This window comes from Artemia sp. Qi Xiang Cuo, chromosome 2 (genome assembly GCF_049724085.1).
Source record: "Artemia sp. Qi Xiang Cuo chromosome 2, ASM4972408v1, whole genome shotgun sequence".
Taxonomy (NCBI): Eukaryota; Metazoa; Arthropoda; class Branchiopoda; order Anostraca; family Artemiidae; genus Artemia; species Artemia sp. Qi Xiang Cuo.
The window spans coordinates 28,746,648-28,759,834 of record NC_142795.1 but is presented as its reverse complement, the minus strand read 5'-3'; the positions used below and the strand labels follow the sequence as shown (position 1 = coordinate 28,759,834).

Sequence of the window (13,187 nt, the reverse complement as noted above, 5' to 3'; positions counted from 1 at the left end):
ATTAACCTACTGGTACTTGCCGGTGTTTTTGGAAGACATAGGCTGCCTATCAACAATTTTCTTCGAAGAACTCATGCTGGAAACCATGGAAATAGTGACTCTGCACTTCATTTTTGAATTTTTAGACCTCCCTCCTCACAAAGTTTTATATACCTAAACAAAACTATTCGTTTCAAATTTAGATCTTAACCATCTGTTAACTATGGAACTACATCTGTAATGAGAATTAGCCTAAACAAGAATCTAACTATATAACAATCTTCTTTCCCATTTTTTAAAATGTAAACTGCGCATTAATTTTTTCTCGCATGATGTTGCTTTTGTTTTTTATTATAGCTTATGTGAGAAGGTTTCTTTGTTTACTTAATATATTTTTGGCACACAATCCTATTTGGTCCCGATTAAAAATGTTTAGATAAACATTGAGAAAGCGCTCATCTCAGAAATAGTTGTTGTTATTGGAAAGAAATGGATGCAAGTGAAAATAAAATATCTCTCTTGAAATTATTGCGTTTGGTAATTAATCCAATTTTAGCAATTGTATGTTTCTTTGTGTTGCTAAGGAATTTGGTTTCATTGTAAGTATTGAATATGATTGCTCTTTTATCTTATTGGGCTAAAAAGATATGGGAAACCCTAAGCCAGCTCACAAAGTTCTTTTTGCGAATCTATTTCAAATTATTGTTCTCATAATTAAGCCCTATACTTTATATTATTAAAGACTGTATGGTGGTATACAGGGGCAGATTTAAATCTTTGGTGCCCCTAGGCCGAAGCGTTTCGGCGCCCCTAGGCCCAAGCAATTTTTGGGGGGAGACACAGGGATTCACAAGGAAATCCCCTAAAATTCGGGAATAGTGGAAGTCCAGGATAAATGGTAATTGATGTGTGATAAACCATGATCTATTCAAGAGAGAGGTGATACCGAGCTCTCAGCTGCCATTCTTGGGAGACATCTGACAGTTTGTAAATGGCTACGGAATTCCTATGCTGTCTAGAGGAGAAAGATATGCACAGAAAGAAGAAAATCATCTATCTATGAATAGGCAGCGCAGCAGCAAAGAGCACCTGCCATTTTGACGATAAATCACATCAGTCCAGTTTTTTGTAGAAAAAAAAAATCAGTGTTTTTTTTCACCCCTCGGTATTGTGCGGGCCTAGGCCCGGGCCTACTAGGCCTATGCGTAAATCCTAGCCTGCCTGAAAACTTTCTGTGCTTAAAGCATTCTGCTAAGTTTTTGACATTATTCCTTAAGGGCTGGGCACACTTAGCTGATTTCGGATTGATTTCCAAATCAGCGCCGATTTTAAAAGAAATTGGCGTCGATTTGAGCTTGAAAAATTTTCTACTTTCTGGCACCGATTTACAAAATTAGCACTGATTTTCATCATCATCATCACAAAAAATAGGGATACAAATAACAGAGGTATCTGTGGTGAAAGCCCCCACTACTGAGCTGAGAACTAAACTGAGAACTAAGCTGAGATCAATCACGAGACTATTTATAAACTCCAGTTGACTATTTGTGTCCATGATTTTTTGTTTTGAAAATTTTGCGCAATAAATTTTTCTTTCAACAAATTTTTCTTACCGCTATCGTTTGTCCACTGATGCTGAAATCGGTTCCCGAAATCAGCTACGTGTGCGTAGCCCTTTAGTGTTTTAAATGGTCTTCTGCGTTGGGACGTTTCACATTGTAGCTTTTACCTTTACATCCAATCGTCATTCTCAAGTATTCTAGTATCAGTTTTTTATGTCAGGCGTAAGCACTTGCGCAACATGTTTACTATGTTTTAAAAGTTTACTCTAGAGAAAAACTTTTTATGTCTCATTTCTTCATATTTAGATGTAAAATTCAGCTATTAAATCATGGTAATCTTGATGATGATAGTATTAAAATTTTTACTAGTTGGTGTAATCATTAAAGCTAGCAAGCAATGATATCAACATTTCTAACCGGTTATGGCTTATCAACCGATCAAATAAACGACACCTATATCCACATTCATTAGGATTATTCAGCATCTTATCAGCAGAATCACGGATTATAAATCAAGTCGTCATACGCCATAGATGGATAAAGTTAGACTCCAAATTATTCTTGAATAGTCTGAACGCTGAGAATTGTATATCCTTAGCTTTTTTTCTTATGAAAAATCAAATTGTTTGACAAAATTGCAGTGAAGATTTGCGGTAAATAGAAAACCAAAATCAACTCTACTGATCATTCACATTTTCATGGGCAGAATTAAGGTTTAAATACGAAAGTCGACATAGGCTATTGAGTCGACAAAGGCGCTTCAATTTTAAATTAATTAAAAAATTCATGGTACACTTTTGTTCCAAAATTTTAGAGGGCTTGAAGCGTCAAAAGATTCCTATTTCCTACGTTTCGTTCCATATGTATTTTTAATATGTGTTAACTAAATGAGCAGCATGATTAACTAGTTATATGTTAACGACAGACTATTAGTAAATAAACACATTATTACAGTGAAATATTTCAAAGAAATTTTCAATGAAAATTTTTATACAGAAGTAATTAAGAACCAATTTTGTTGTTTGTAATTTTTTAGTGTCATTCATAACTTTTTTGGTCTCGATGATGATGCATGGCAGCAATGCTGGAATCAAGTAACATATCGTCTTGGTGACAGCGAAGTCAATTATTACGTTTTCGGTAAATATTATCTGGTTTTTTGATCAATGAAAAATGGGTAGGCTATTTAAAATAGGGGTTCGATTCGATTTAAGCGAAAGAAAAAAGTAGAAATAGCTTTACTTACGTTAGTAAAAGTTTATTTTAATTTATTTTTTAGAATACTTTTTATTTTTAGATGGCAAAAAAAATTGGTTTATAGAAACTGAACAGAAACTAATTTGACCTTAAAAACTTTGGCCTAAATAAACTGAAATCCAAAAATGTATTTATCAGGCAAAACTTCATACACTTTTCTTTTCAAAAAAAAAAAAAAAAAAAAAAAAAAAAAAAAAAAAAAAAAAAAACTTGCTTCATATATTTCAGCTCTTACGCAAACGACGAAGCTTGGGCTAGAGATCATTTTAAAGGGAAAACACCAAACTAAAACAAAAGCAAAACTATGTGAAATATTGATGAAAGCTTGGAAAAAAATCCTTTATATTTCTTCATTATATCATAGTTGCTTCAAAAGCTCTAAACCGACTTAAATCGTTTTATGTTTGTTGGCATAAAAATCATGTTGTATGTTATAAAATATTCAAACTAATGATCAAAGCTACCTTAATTCAAAAACAAAATGAATGCAAAACTTTTATAGTGCTCTTTCAAATGTTATGGGAAATATTGAGCAGTTTTCAATGATCTACAGGGAATATATATAGCTATCCCAGAGCGCTGCCTAAGTAAAGAACGATATGGGCACAATGTGTTTTTTTTTTTCTCTATACCCGGGCACTTCGTATCGAAGGAGTCGTCGAAGAAACTTCGAAAAGAGCTCATTCTATTGGAAATTGGAGTGGCTAGTGCCCTTTCTAATAGTCAAAAGTGATAGCCCCCCCCCCCACAACCATCATTCCCCCATACATCCAATCAAAATTTTGAGATAGCCATTTTGTTCAGCGTAGTTGATTTCCAGAAAGAAAACATCTTTTTGAGGAGGACACTCCCCCACAACCCAAGGGGCAAGGGTTTTAATTTATGCCCTGGGGGCATATAAGGTTTTTTTTATAGAAGGCGTTGTCGTAGAAACTTCAAAATAGGCTCATTCGATTGGAAATTCAAAGGGCTAGTGTCCTTTTTAATAGTCAAAAGTGATTGGAGGGCAACTAGCCCCCCCCACGCCCAGCCTTCCCCCAAACACATCCAATCAAAATTTTGAGATAGTCATTTTGTTCAGCGTAGTTGATTTCCAGATAGACAATCTCTTTGTGGAGGACACTCCCCCACAACCCTCGGGGCAAGGGCAAGCCTCGGGACAAGTTATGCCCTGGGGGCATATAAGGTTTTTATAGAAGGCGTTGTCGTAGAAACTTCAAAAAAGGCTCATTCGATTGGAAATTCAAATGGCTAGTGCACTTTTTAATAGTCGAAAGTGATTGGAGGACAACTAGCCCCACCCCGCCCATCATTCCCCCAAACACATCCAGTCAAAATTTTGATATAGCCATTTTGTTCAGCTTAGTTGATTTCCAGATAGAAAATATCTTTTTCAGGAGGAAACTCCCCCACAACCCTCGGGGCAAGGGTTTTAAGTTATGTCCTGGGGGCATATAAGGTTTTTATAGAAGGCGTTGTCGTAAAAACGTCAAAAAAGGCTCATTCGATTGGAAATTCAAAGGACTAGTGCCCGTTTTAATAGTCGAGAGTGATTGGAGCGCAACTAGCCCCCCCCCCCCCCCCGCGCCCATCATTCCCCCAAACACATTCAATCAAAATTTTGAGACAGTCATTTTGTCCAGCGTAGTTGATTTCCAGATAGACAATATGTTTTTGAGGAGGATACTTCCCTACAACCCTCGGGCCAAGGGTTTTAAGTTATGCCCTGGGGGTATATAAGGTTTTTATAGAAGGCGTTGTCATAAAAAATTCAAGAAAGGCTCATTTGATTGGAAATTCAAAGGGCTAGTGCCCTTTTTAATAGTCGAAAGTGATTTGAGTGCAATTATCCCCCCCCCTCAAGCCCTTCATTCCCCCAAACACATCCGAACAAAATTTTGAGATAGCAGTTTTGTTCAGCGTAGTTGATTTCCAGGTAGAAAATATGTTTTTGAGGAGGACACTCCCCCACATCCTTCAGGGCAAGGGTTTTAAGTTATGCCCTGGGGGTATATAAGGTTTTTAAAGGTGTTGTCGTAGAAACGGCAATAAAAACTCATTCGACTGGAAATTCAAAGGGCTAGTGCCCTTTTTAATAGTCGAAAGTGATTGGAGGGCAACTAGCCCCCCCCCCTCCCACACCCCTCATTCCTCCAAACACAACCGAAAAAAATTCTGAGAAAGCCATTTTGTTCAGTGTAGTTGATTTCCAGATAGAAAACATATTTTTAAGGAGGACACTCACCCACAACCCTCAGGGCAAGGATTATGCCCTGGGGGCATATAAGGTTTTTATTGAAATCTTTGTCGTAGAAACTTGAAAAAGGGCTCATTCGATTTGAAATTCAAAGGACTAGTACCAATTTTAATAGTCTAAAAAATTTTAGATAGCCATTTTATTCAACGCAGTTAAAAGTTTTGGAAATTAGGTCTTTAAGGATGATAACCCCTCCCCCCACAGCCCTCAGGGTAGGGGCTGTAAGTTATGCCCTGGGGGCATATAAAGTTTTTATTGAAAGCGTTGTCGTAGAAACTTCAAAAGGGCTCCTTCAATTGGAAATTAAAAGGGCTAGTGCCTTTTTTAATAGTTGAAAGTGACCGTAGAGCGACTAACGCCCCTGCCATGCCCAACATTTTCCAAAACTTTTCCAATCAATATTGTGAGGTTTTCATTCTTTTCAAGATAGTTAAACTCTCTTGACGTTATGTCTTTTAAGATGATTGCCCCCTGAGTTCCCTCAGTACACGAATTGCAAGTTATGCCATGGGGGCATATAAGGTTTATATAGAAATTTTTTGTATATGATTTATAGAATATATTTTAGTCTTCCTCAAGTCCAATTTTTATATGTTTAAAAACTAAATGTTGACTTAAGGTTAAATCAAAATGCACTGTGATAATGCTAATTCCCGATAAGGCATCTCAGCAGTATCCCAAGAACGACTGAGGGTATTATGTTCAAACGTTCGGAGCTACTTCTGCTCTTGAAATTTAACCAAATCCAAATAGCGTTAGTGTATCCAAGCTATCAAAGAAAGTAAACAGATTTTTTTTTTGCGAATGGTATCAAGTTTTCCATTACAGGTCAACTAGAGGAGTTATGAAACTAAATTAAACAGTACTATTTGTATCCAGATTTTTAAAAGGGTGTATGCAGTTAAAAATTGCTCAAAATTTTTCCCCGGCATTCAAATAGCAGGTCAAATTACTAATTCGTTTAAAAAGAAACTATTTAAAGCGTTAGCAAATATTTCCCTGACTAAAATGAGCATACACGGCAAACAGAAATTAATTAAAAAAACTTTTTCCAAAAAATGAGTTTTTAAATGAAAAGTAAATAACTCCATTAAACCAAAATTTAGCAAAAATAAAATCAAATAATCTACCAAGCGTGAAACTACCACAAATCAGCATCGATTAATAAATGAAACCCAAAACGAACAGAAATTACAATAATTAACCGAATCAAACTCAAAACGAGCAGAAATTAACATAAGTTGGGCGTAAAACCCCTATGCCTTCCCAAGGCCAGAACAAAATTTGCACTTTACTGAAAAAATACAAATGAATGAGCATTGTCAGTTTAATATACATATACTGATATTTAATAATCAAAATGTTAATATTGTTTGATTTATTAAAGTTATAAAAGTAAAAAAAATTATATTTTTTCAGTAAAGTGCAAATTTTGTTCTGGCCTTTGGAAGGCATAGGGGATTTGCGCCCAACTTATGTTAATTTCTGCTCATTTTGAGTTTGACTCGGTTAATTATTGTAATTTCTGTTCGTTTTGGGTTTCATTTATTTATCAATGCTGATTTGTGGTAGTTTCATGCTTGGTAGATTATTTGATTTTAGTTTTGCTCAATTTTTGTTTAATGGAGTTCTTTACTTTTCTTTGAAAAACTTATTTTGTGGAAAGTTTTTTAAATTAATTTTATGTAAAGTCTAAGCAATTTTGACTTAGTTTTATATCAAGATAGACTGATGACTACATCAAAAATATGAATATCTATGCAGCAAACAGTTAAGGATGAAGAATGATTGCGTTTATTACATTTTTAAGGGTTTAAAATTTATACCTGGTTACATAAGCTACACAAAACACATTCGCTGATTAGTTTCCCAACACAAGATCTTTCGAGTTAGTTAAATGTTTCAAAGGTAATAGAATATGATCTTCAAGGTAAGATGCAAAACTTAAATTATTACCGATACCGAAAAAAGGTCAGTCGCGAAGACTCAAAATTCAAAGGGACATAGTGCAAATCCAAACAATGGACATACAATAACATAGCATCAAGGCCGTATCCAGGGGGACGGTAGGGGGTTTGAAACTCCCTCCTCCCCTGAAATGTTTTACGACTCGTAAAAACGTAACAAAAATGAATATAAACAAATTTTTGACGCGTTTTTCAAAGTTCTTTTTTGTAAGCCCCCCCCACCACGAAAAAAATTCCTATTGTACCCCCCCCCACAGACACACACACACATACACACACACACACACACACACACACACACACACACACAAATAAATCCTGGATACGACCCTGCATAGCATAACACAGTCATAACAATAAAATATACAAACAGATGTGTGTCAAAAAGACAAATCAACAGTTAGCTTAAAGTTAAAGGCGTTTAGTTGTTAGGTTTTCCAAACTAAAACAAGACGCAAGCCTGGTCAACACAAAACTTTCCATATTCTAATAAAATTAAATAGATCTAATGCATAGGGAATATTCAACGATTGTCTATTAATGTATTTATCTTTAGCTTATATTCATTTTGATGAGCAACATAACACTTGTCGTTACTTCTAAGTGGATTGTATAGCGGAAAAGTTACCTTAAAAGTATAATTTGCTAGGAAAAATATGACGTTGATGTGTCGTTTCTCAAAGCCCATAGTTGCCTCTTTAGTAAGCAGTAGGCTTTGGCTTCAGCGCCCAGCGATGGATGCTTTTCAATAACAACTTGTCATTAGCTCTGTATTCCGAACCCAGACCACGCAGACCCTTTGGTTAAGTGTCAGAGGAGAACAGAGTCCGCATGGAACGATGAAGACCTTGAAGTAGATGAGGACTTTCTGTGTGGCCTGATCCCCTCTTTTTCCTACGTGCATTTACATGCCATTATTGATTTTTTTTTTTTTTTCATTTATCCATCCAGATTGTTTCCTTCCTTGTCCACAACAACATTGTTTCGCGGACAGACTGAATTGTCTGCCTTTCTCCGCGTTCGGAATAGCTCTGTATTCAGAACCCGGACCATGCAGACCCTTCAGTTAAGTGCCGGAGGAGACAGAGTCCTTGACCACTCCTCTATCCTAATATACCACTTCTCAGCCCAAACACAACCCATTTATTCTTCCAAATCCCAATCCCTTACCTACTCAAACATTCAACATGATTCATCTAACATATTTATTCATTTTTTTTTCTATATTCCTATTCTACAGATGAATGAGTAATCACTGAAAAACACGGGGGAAAGTGGCCGGGTTTTTCCCTTGCCATAACGCAGGGCCAATGCTCACATTCTTCCATACGTCATAAGATTGGTTCTTTTGTACCAGCTTTGAGTTTCCTGTATATAATTCTACCATTTCCGCTGAGCCCCATCCAACACAGGTCTTAACTGTGTCAAGAGGGACTCCTGGGTTCACCATTTCAATTGCTGCACCCGATCTTAAGCCGTGCGGTGTCTCTCCTTCATACAGTCCCAGTTCACTCAAATTGTTTACCATACATAATCTTATGTCATCGTATGTCAATGGTTCCAAGCCGATTCCCCTAATATTAGCTTTCGGGAACAATTAACTTTTCGCAATAGTAAAAGTTTGCCAATCTCCTGATAATTTTACAAAGTCCAAAAGTGAGGAAACTGGACAGATTAATGAATCCTTGTTTGGGGCAGTGGAGAGGACGCGGTCTTCAACTGACTTGATAGTTTTAGCATCAGACTGCAAAAATATCAAGGAGTTTTTTTCACCTTTTCTGACTGCCGTCGTTGGTATTCTTTGCAAGTCAGAGAACCTTGTTACAGTGTAAAACTGAAGTAGTAAAAAATCCTTATTTCGCATTAATATAAATTTCTTAAAATAGTCACTTTTAGACATTATTTTCCTTGCTAAAATTTCTGCAAGGCATTTTAACTTAGTCATTGACATTGGGATGGCTTGTCGAACCGGCAATAGAGAATTTTTTTGCTCTGAAGAAACAGTTTTTACATATTGTCGCACTTCATACGACAGAACTGGGTTTCCCAAATTTGTTTGCGTACTATATTGTCCTGTCACACTCATTTCAGCAAAAATTGGAGGTAGCTGACCCGTCAGTGTGCTCAAAGTGCTTGTATCTTCTCTAGTTGGGCAAGAGCAGTCTCGTAGGGCATACTCCCCTTATAATCTACATTATTTTTTGCGCACTTTAGTTTTCCCCATTTTATATTTTGAAATTAAGAACCGTACGATATTCAATGGTGATAACCTCTCCAGTGTCCCCTCCTCTTGGTACCAGATAGCCATGAATCTCTCTAAAGCTGATTTTAGAGCATCTCTCTGTTTTTCATATTTTGAATTTTTTAAAATTGACTGCAATTCAACTCTCCTTTTTTCTATTTCCAGCTTGAAGTCCTAGAAATATAAATATAAGATTTTAAAGAAGCTCATTTGATATCTCGTTTATTTATAACTTTTTTTGAAAATTGAATAATAGAAAACTGATGCAAGGAGAACATAATGGTACTAAGCACAAATAAACACAAACTCATAACCTAATCTCCTATCTCGAATACATCCTGACGGCAAACAAATCGGATTTCAAAGCCCTCTACGAAATCCTTTTTTGACGGAGCGAGAAGTAGTCCAATATCCCCTTTTTTGCCCAATTTCAACCAGCTTTCGGCTTGCTTACAAACTTTCGGCCACCACGTAGGAGTTATTGGCAAAACTGGAACAACCAGCGTGTACTGTCCATCTGCATATCTGCTCATATGCTTGATTATAGCTGGAATTACGCAGAATGTTGAGAAAATATAAAGGTTTCCCAGAGGTAATTTTTGGGTAAAAAAAATCAATGCTCAACGATCCCGCTTGAGGGAAGGGGCTAAAATGAGGCAATTTCTGACCCTTTTTATCCGTCATGGCGTTTGAATCAAGAGCCATCAGGTCAAAGGTATGACCCGAGTGCCCTCCATAGAAATATTGAATTTTTTCCCAAGCATTTTTTTACTGCATAGAGTCTGAAACATCAATTTCCCTTGATCCCGGATCTGCTATATTCTCATATGTTGGGATGTGGTCTATTCTGAGGTATATGTTGAAACCCATTACCGTTTAAAAAAGATCTTTCATCGCCAATTCCGAGCTATGTGAAGTCTCAGATCCCTTTCTCCAACGATTTACTACTGATAAATGGTCTACGTACTCATTTATTCTATGATTTTTTAGTCCGTCTCCACTGTAGATAAAGTACCTGTTCAAAGGATATGCTTCTGTTACCGAAACATTTTCGTCTTTTTCAGGATTTCACCAAAACCCCCGCAGGCTTACTACTTCTGACCCAGGGATATATAACACCTCCCCAAGCAAAATCGGATGCATCAGTATGGATTTTTACTGCCACATGTTCTTCCAAATGCCAAGGGAAAAATCTAGGAGCGTCCCACAGGAAACACCAAAACCACCGTTCTTCTTTTGTGTCATTATCGAATCCCATAGAATGAGACTGTTCACGCTCCATACTCGCTAAAAAATTGCATACACCTTGAAATAAACAACCGAGCATGTGGAAAAGCTGGGCTGAGGGACATAGCGTAACCCATAAACTTTTTAATGCATTTGATATCCACCCTCACTGAGGATAATAGTTTTTCCACCAATTTGCACATCTTCCCAATCTTTTCCCCCGGCACAATGAAGGCAGGCACGTTCGTGTGTTCGTGAGTCCTAAGTATTTCATCCGCTGGGTTGGCCGGAGAACTGACTTTTTAGACAATGTGTACCCTAGTTCAGTTAGAACGGCCGCAGAGACAGTGACGGCAGAATTGGCTTCGTGACAGTTAGATCCTCCGACAATGGTGTCATCCACGTACCTGCTCGTCCACACCCCTATATTCCTTAATGCAGAAACAACCATATGAGTAGAAAGGCCTTATTGACTCCCGTAAGAACACATGTAATGCCATCTACAATTTAGTCTAACTCCGTACGAACACCAAATATAGGCATGGAATCCCCAGGGAGAATGATTGCATAGTCGAAGTGGGTCAATGACCTCTTTTTCCAAGGTCGATTTATTTGTTGTTGTTGTTTTGGCCAAGTGCACGCTCGGGGCGAATGTTATGATCCAGGAATAGGAAACAGGATCACGAGTTTCCTTCTAGACCAATCAGAGGCTCGCTTACATATTAGCGGCGGAGGATTGCAAAGAATATGAGGAAAGGATTTTTGCTTTAGTATTATTAGTCTGTGAAGAGAATTCAAAGGAGTGAGAACAGTTTGACTTTACTCATTTGGATATATATTTGTGTGTTGACGAGTGGAATGTTTACCTTTTTAGAAGTTGATAGTGGAGTTGAAGATAATAATACAAGAGCACCAAACATTGCGGTGGAAATCACGAGAGGATCACGGCTTTGTCTGGAATGGGATGAAGTATATGCAAGATATTTGATATCCTTGAGCAAATTTAAAATGGAGGAGCAATTATGTTTCGCTGCTAAAGTTGATAGATAGATAGATAGATAGATAGATAAGATTTATTGCAAAAAGCCTGTGGGCCATATCATCACATAATACAATCTACAAACCAACACTCAGGAACAAAATACAACTTTAGATAGTAAAAATCAAAAAAGGAAAAAAGAAAAAGAACAACAAAACGACAAAAAAAAACACATCAAGGTTCGACTTTTAACCAAAAAAAAACATATAATAAAATTCAAATCATAAAAATAATATCAGGCTATCCCCTCAAACATGATTCCCTATATTTAATCCCTAAACGAAGAAACTTACACAACTGTTTAATAGCACATGCATTCCTCTCAGCCATCCGTTCTATTAACCAGCATTGGCTCCCAAACACTCGTCCGAAACATTCATTCCGCAACTCAGACAGCTCTTCACACTCGGATACAAAATGAAAAAAGTTTTCATTCACCAATCCACACTTTAGGCAGAAATAAGGGCCAGCCGCCAGCTTAAACTCTCCAATAAATGTCATTCTCTCCCCTAAATCCCATCTCTCCCCTCTTACAGACAACAAATTCTTCAAATTCTCTATTTTCAACCCAAATCTAAAGTAAATCTCCTCCCCCCAACCATCTATGGCTTGGAAGTAAAACCACAATGATATACATTGGTCCTATTGAGCTTACCACTCTTTGATTTCATGGACAATTAGTGTTTGCTGGGCTTTCTACCGCGCTATCACGGTTTCACCCATAGAGCCTTTTCCTTAATTCCACATCTTCGAAAGTGAACAAAGGTCCAGTATTTTCTTGATCTGGGTTGACTATGTGTCACGTCTACCATCCTTCAAGCTTTCCAAATAAGCTGCCTTAAGAAGCCGAACTCTAGGTAGCCAAATTATCTTCTCCCAGAATTTTACCATTCTAACCAATCTAACACTCCTTAAAGAAAAAAGCCCCAAATCTCCTTTCAGTACCACTGAACTAAATGAATCCTTCAAGCCTAAAATTCTCTTAAAATATCTTAGCTGAACTACTACTAGCTTAGCTGCTTTAGAAAAACCCCAAACCTCAGAGCCCCGATGTAGACTAGAAGCTACCTTTGTCTGGAAAACTTTTCTGGATCCTCATGTCAGCTAGCTGATTTAAATTACTTCTCAAGAGCATATTTATTAGCCTATTACCCCTTAAATTACAATCTTCTACATGCCTAGACATCCCCCTTAAAGCACTAAACTTAACCCCCAAATAAACAAATTCATCTTTAACCTCTAAAACCTTTCCTCCAAAATTTCCGAGAAAGAGAGAATTAGATCAAATCTAGTGTTTGTGGAGAAACATTTGATTTTGGATGATTATTTTCTCGAGTTATCTCTTCAACGCAGGATATTCTGTCGTCAGGCACACTTTACAATATAATGAAATCTGATTCACCCCCCTTGGACTATTGTATGGAACTTTTAAAATGTGACTCAAATGCTTATAGTCAATTTATTGATATATTAATTGGAACAAAGCAGAATCATATCGTGGATATACTTTTGAAAACATTGCCAATGGATTCAATGTAGATGACTCCCCCGCCATTCGAAAGAGGTAATGTCACAGAGCCATTCAATCGACACGAGGGTGTCTGGTCAGTTTTGTTCAACATTAACATTCAACATTCCCCTCAACATTTGTTCAACA

The 13,187-nt window shown here is 37.0% G+C and overlaps 1 protein-coding gene across 1 annotated transcript in view; it reads left to right on the top strand.

Moving 5' to 3' along the window:
• Window positions 1–430: 430 nt before the first annotated feature.
• The window catches only part of LOC148955098 (fatty acid hydroxylase domain-containing protein 2-like), a 28,857-nt gene continuing 16,100 nt past the window's right edge, over window positions 431–13,187 (top strand). The window contains exons 1-2 of the mRNA XM_089100316.1: window positions 431–578; window positions 2,578–2,681. Of these exons, the coding sequence (XP_088956442.1) occupies window positions 469–578; window positions 2,578–2,681 (214 nt within the window). The 5' untranslated portion in view covers window positions 431–468. The remainder of the gene's footprint in view (window positions 579–2,577; window positions 2,682–13,187) is intronic.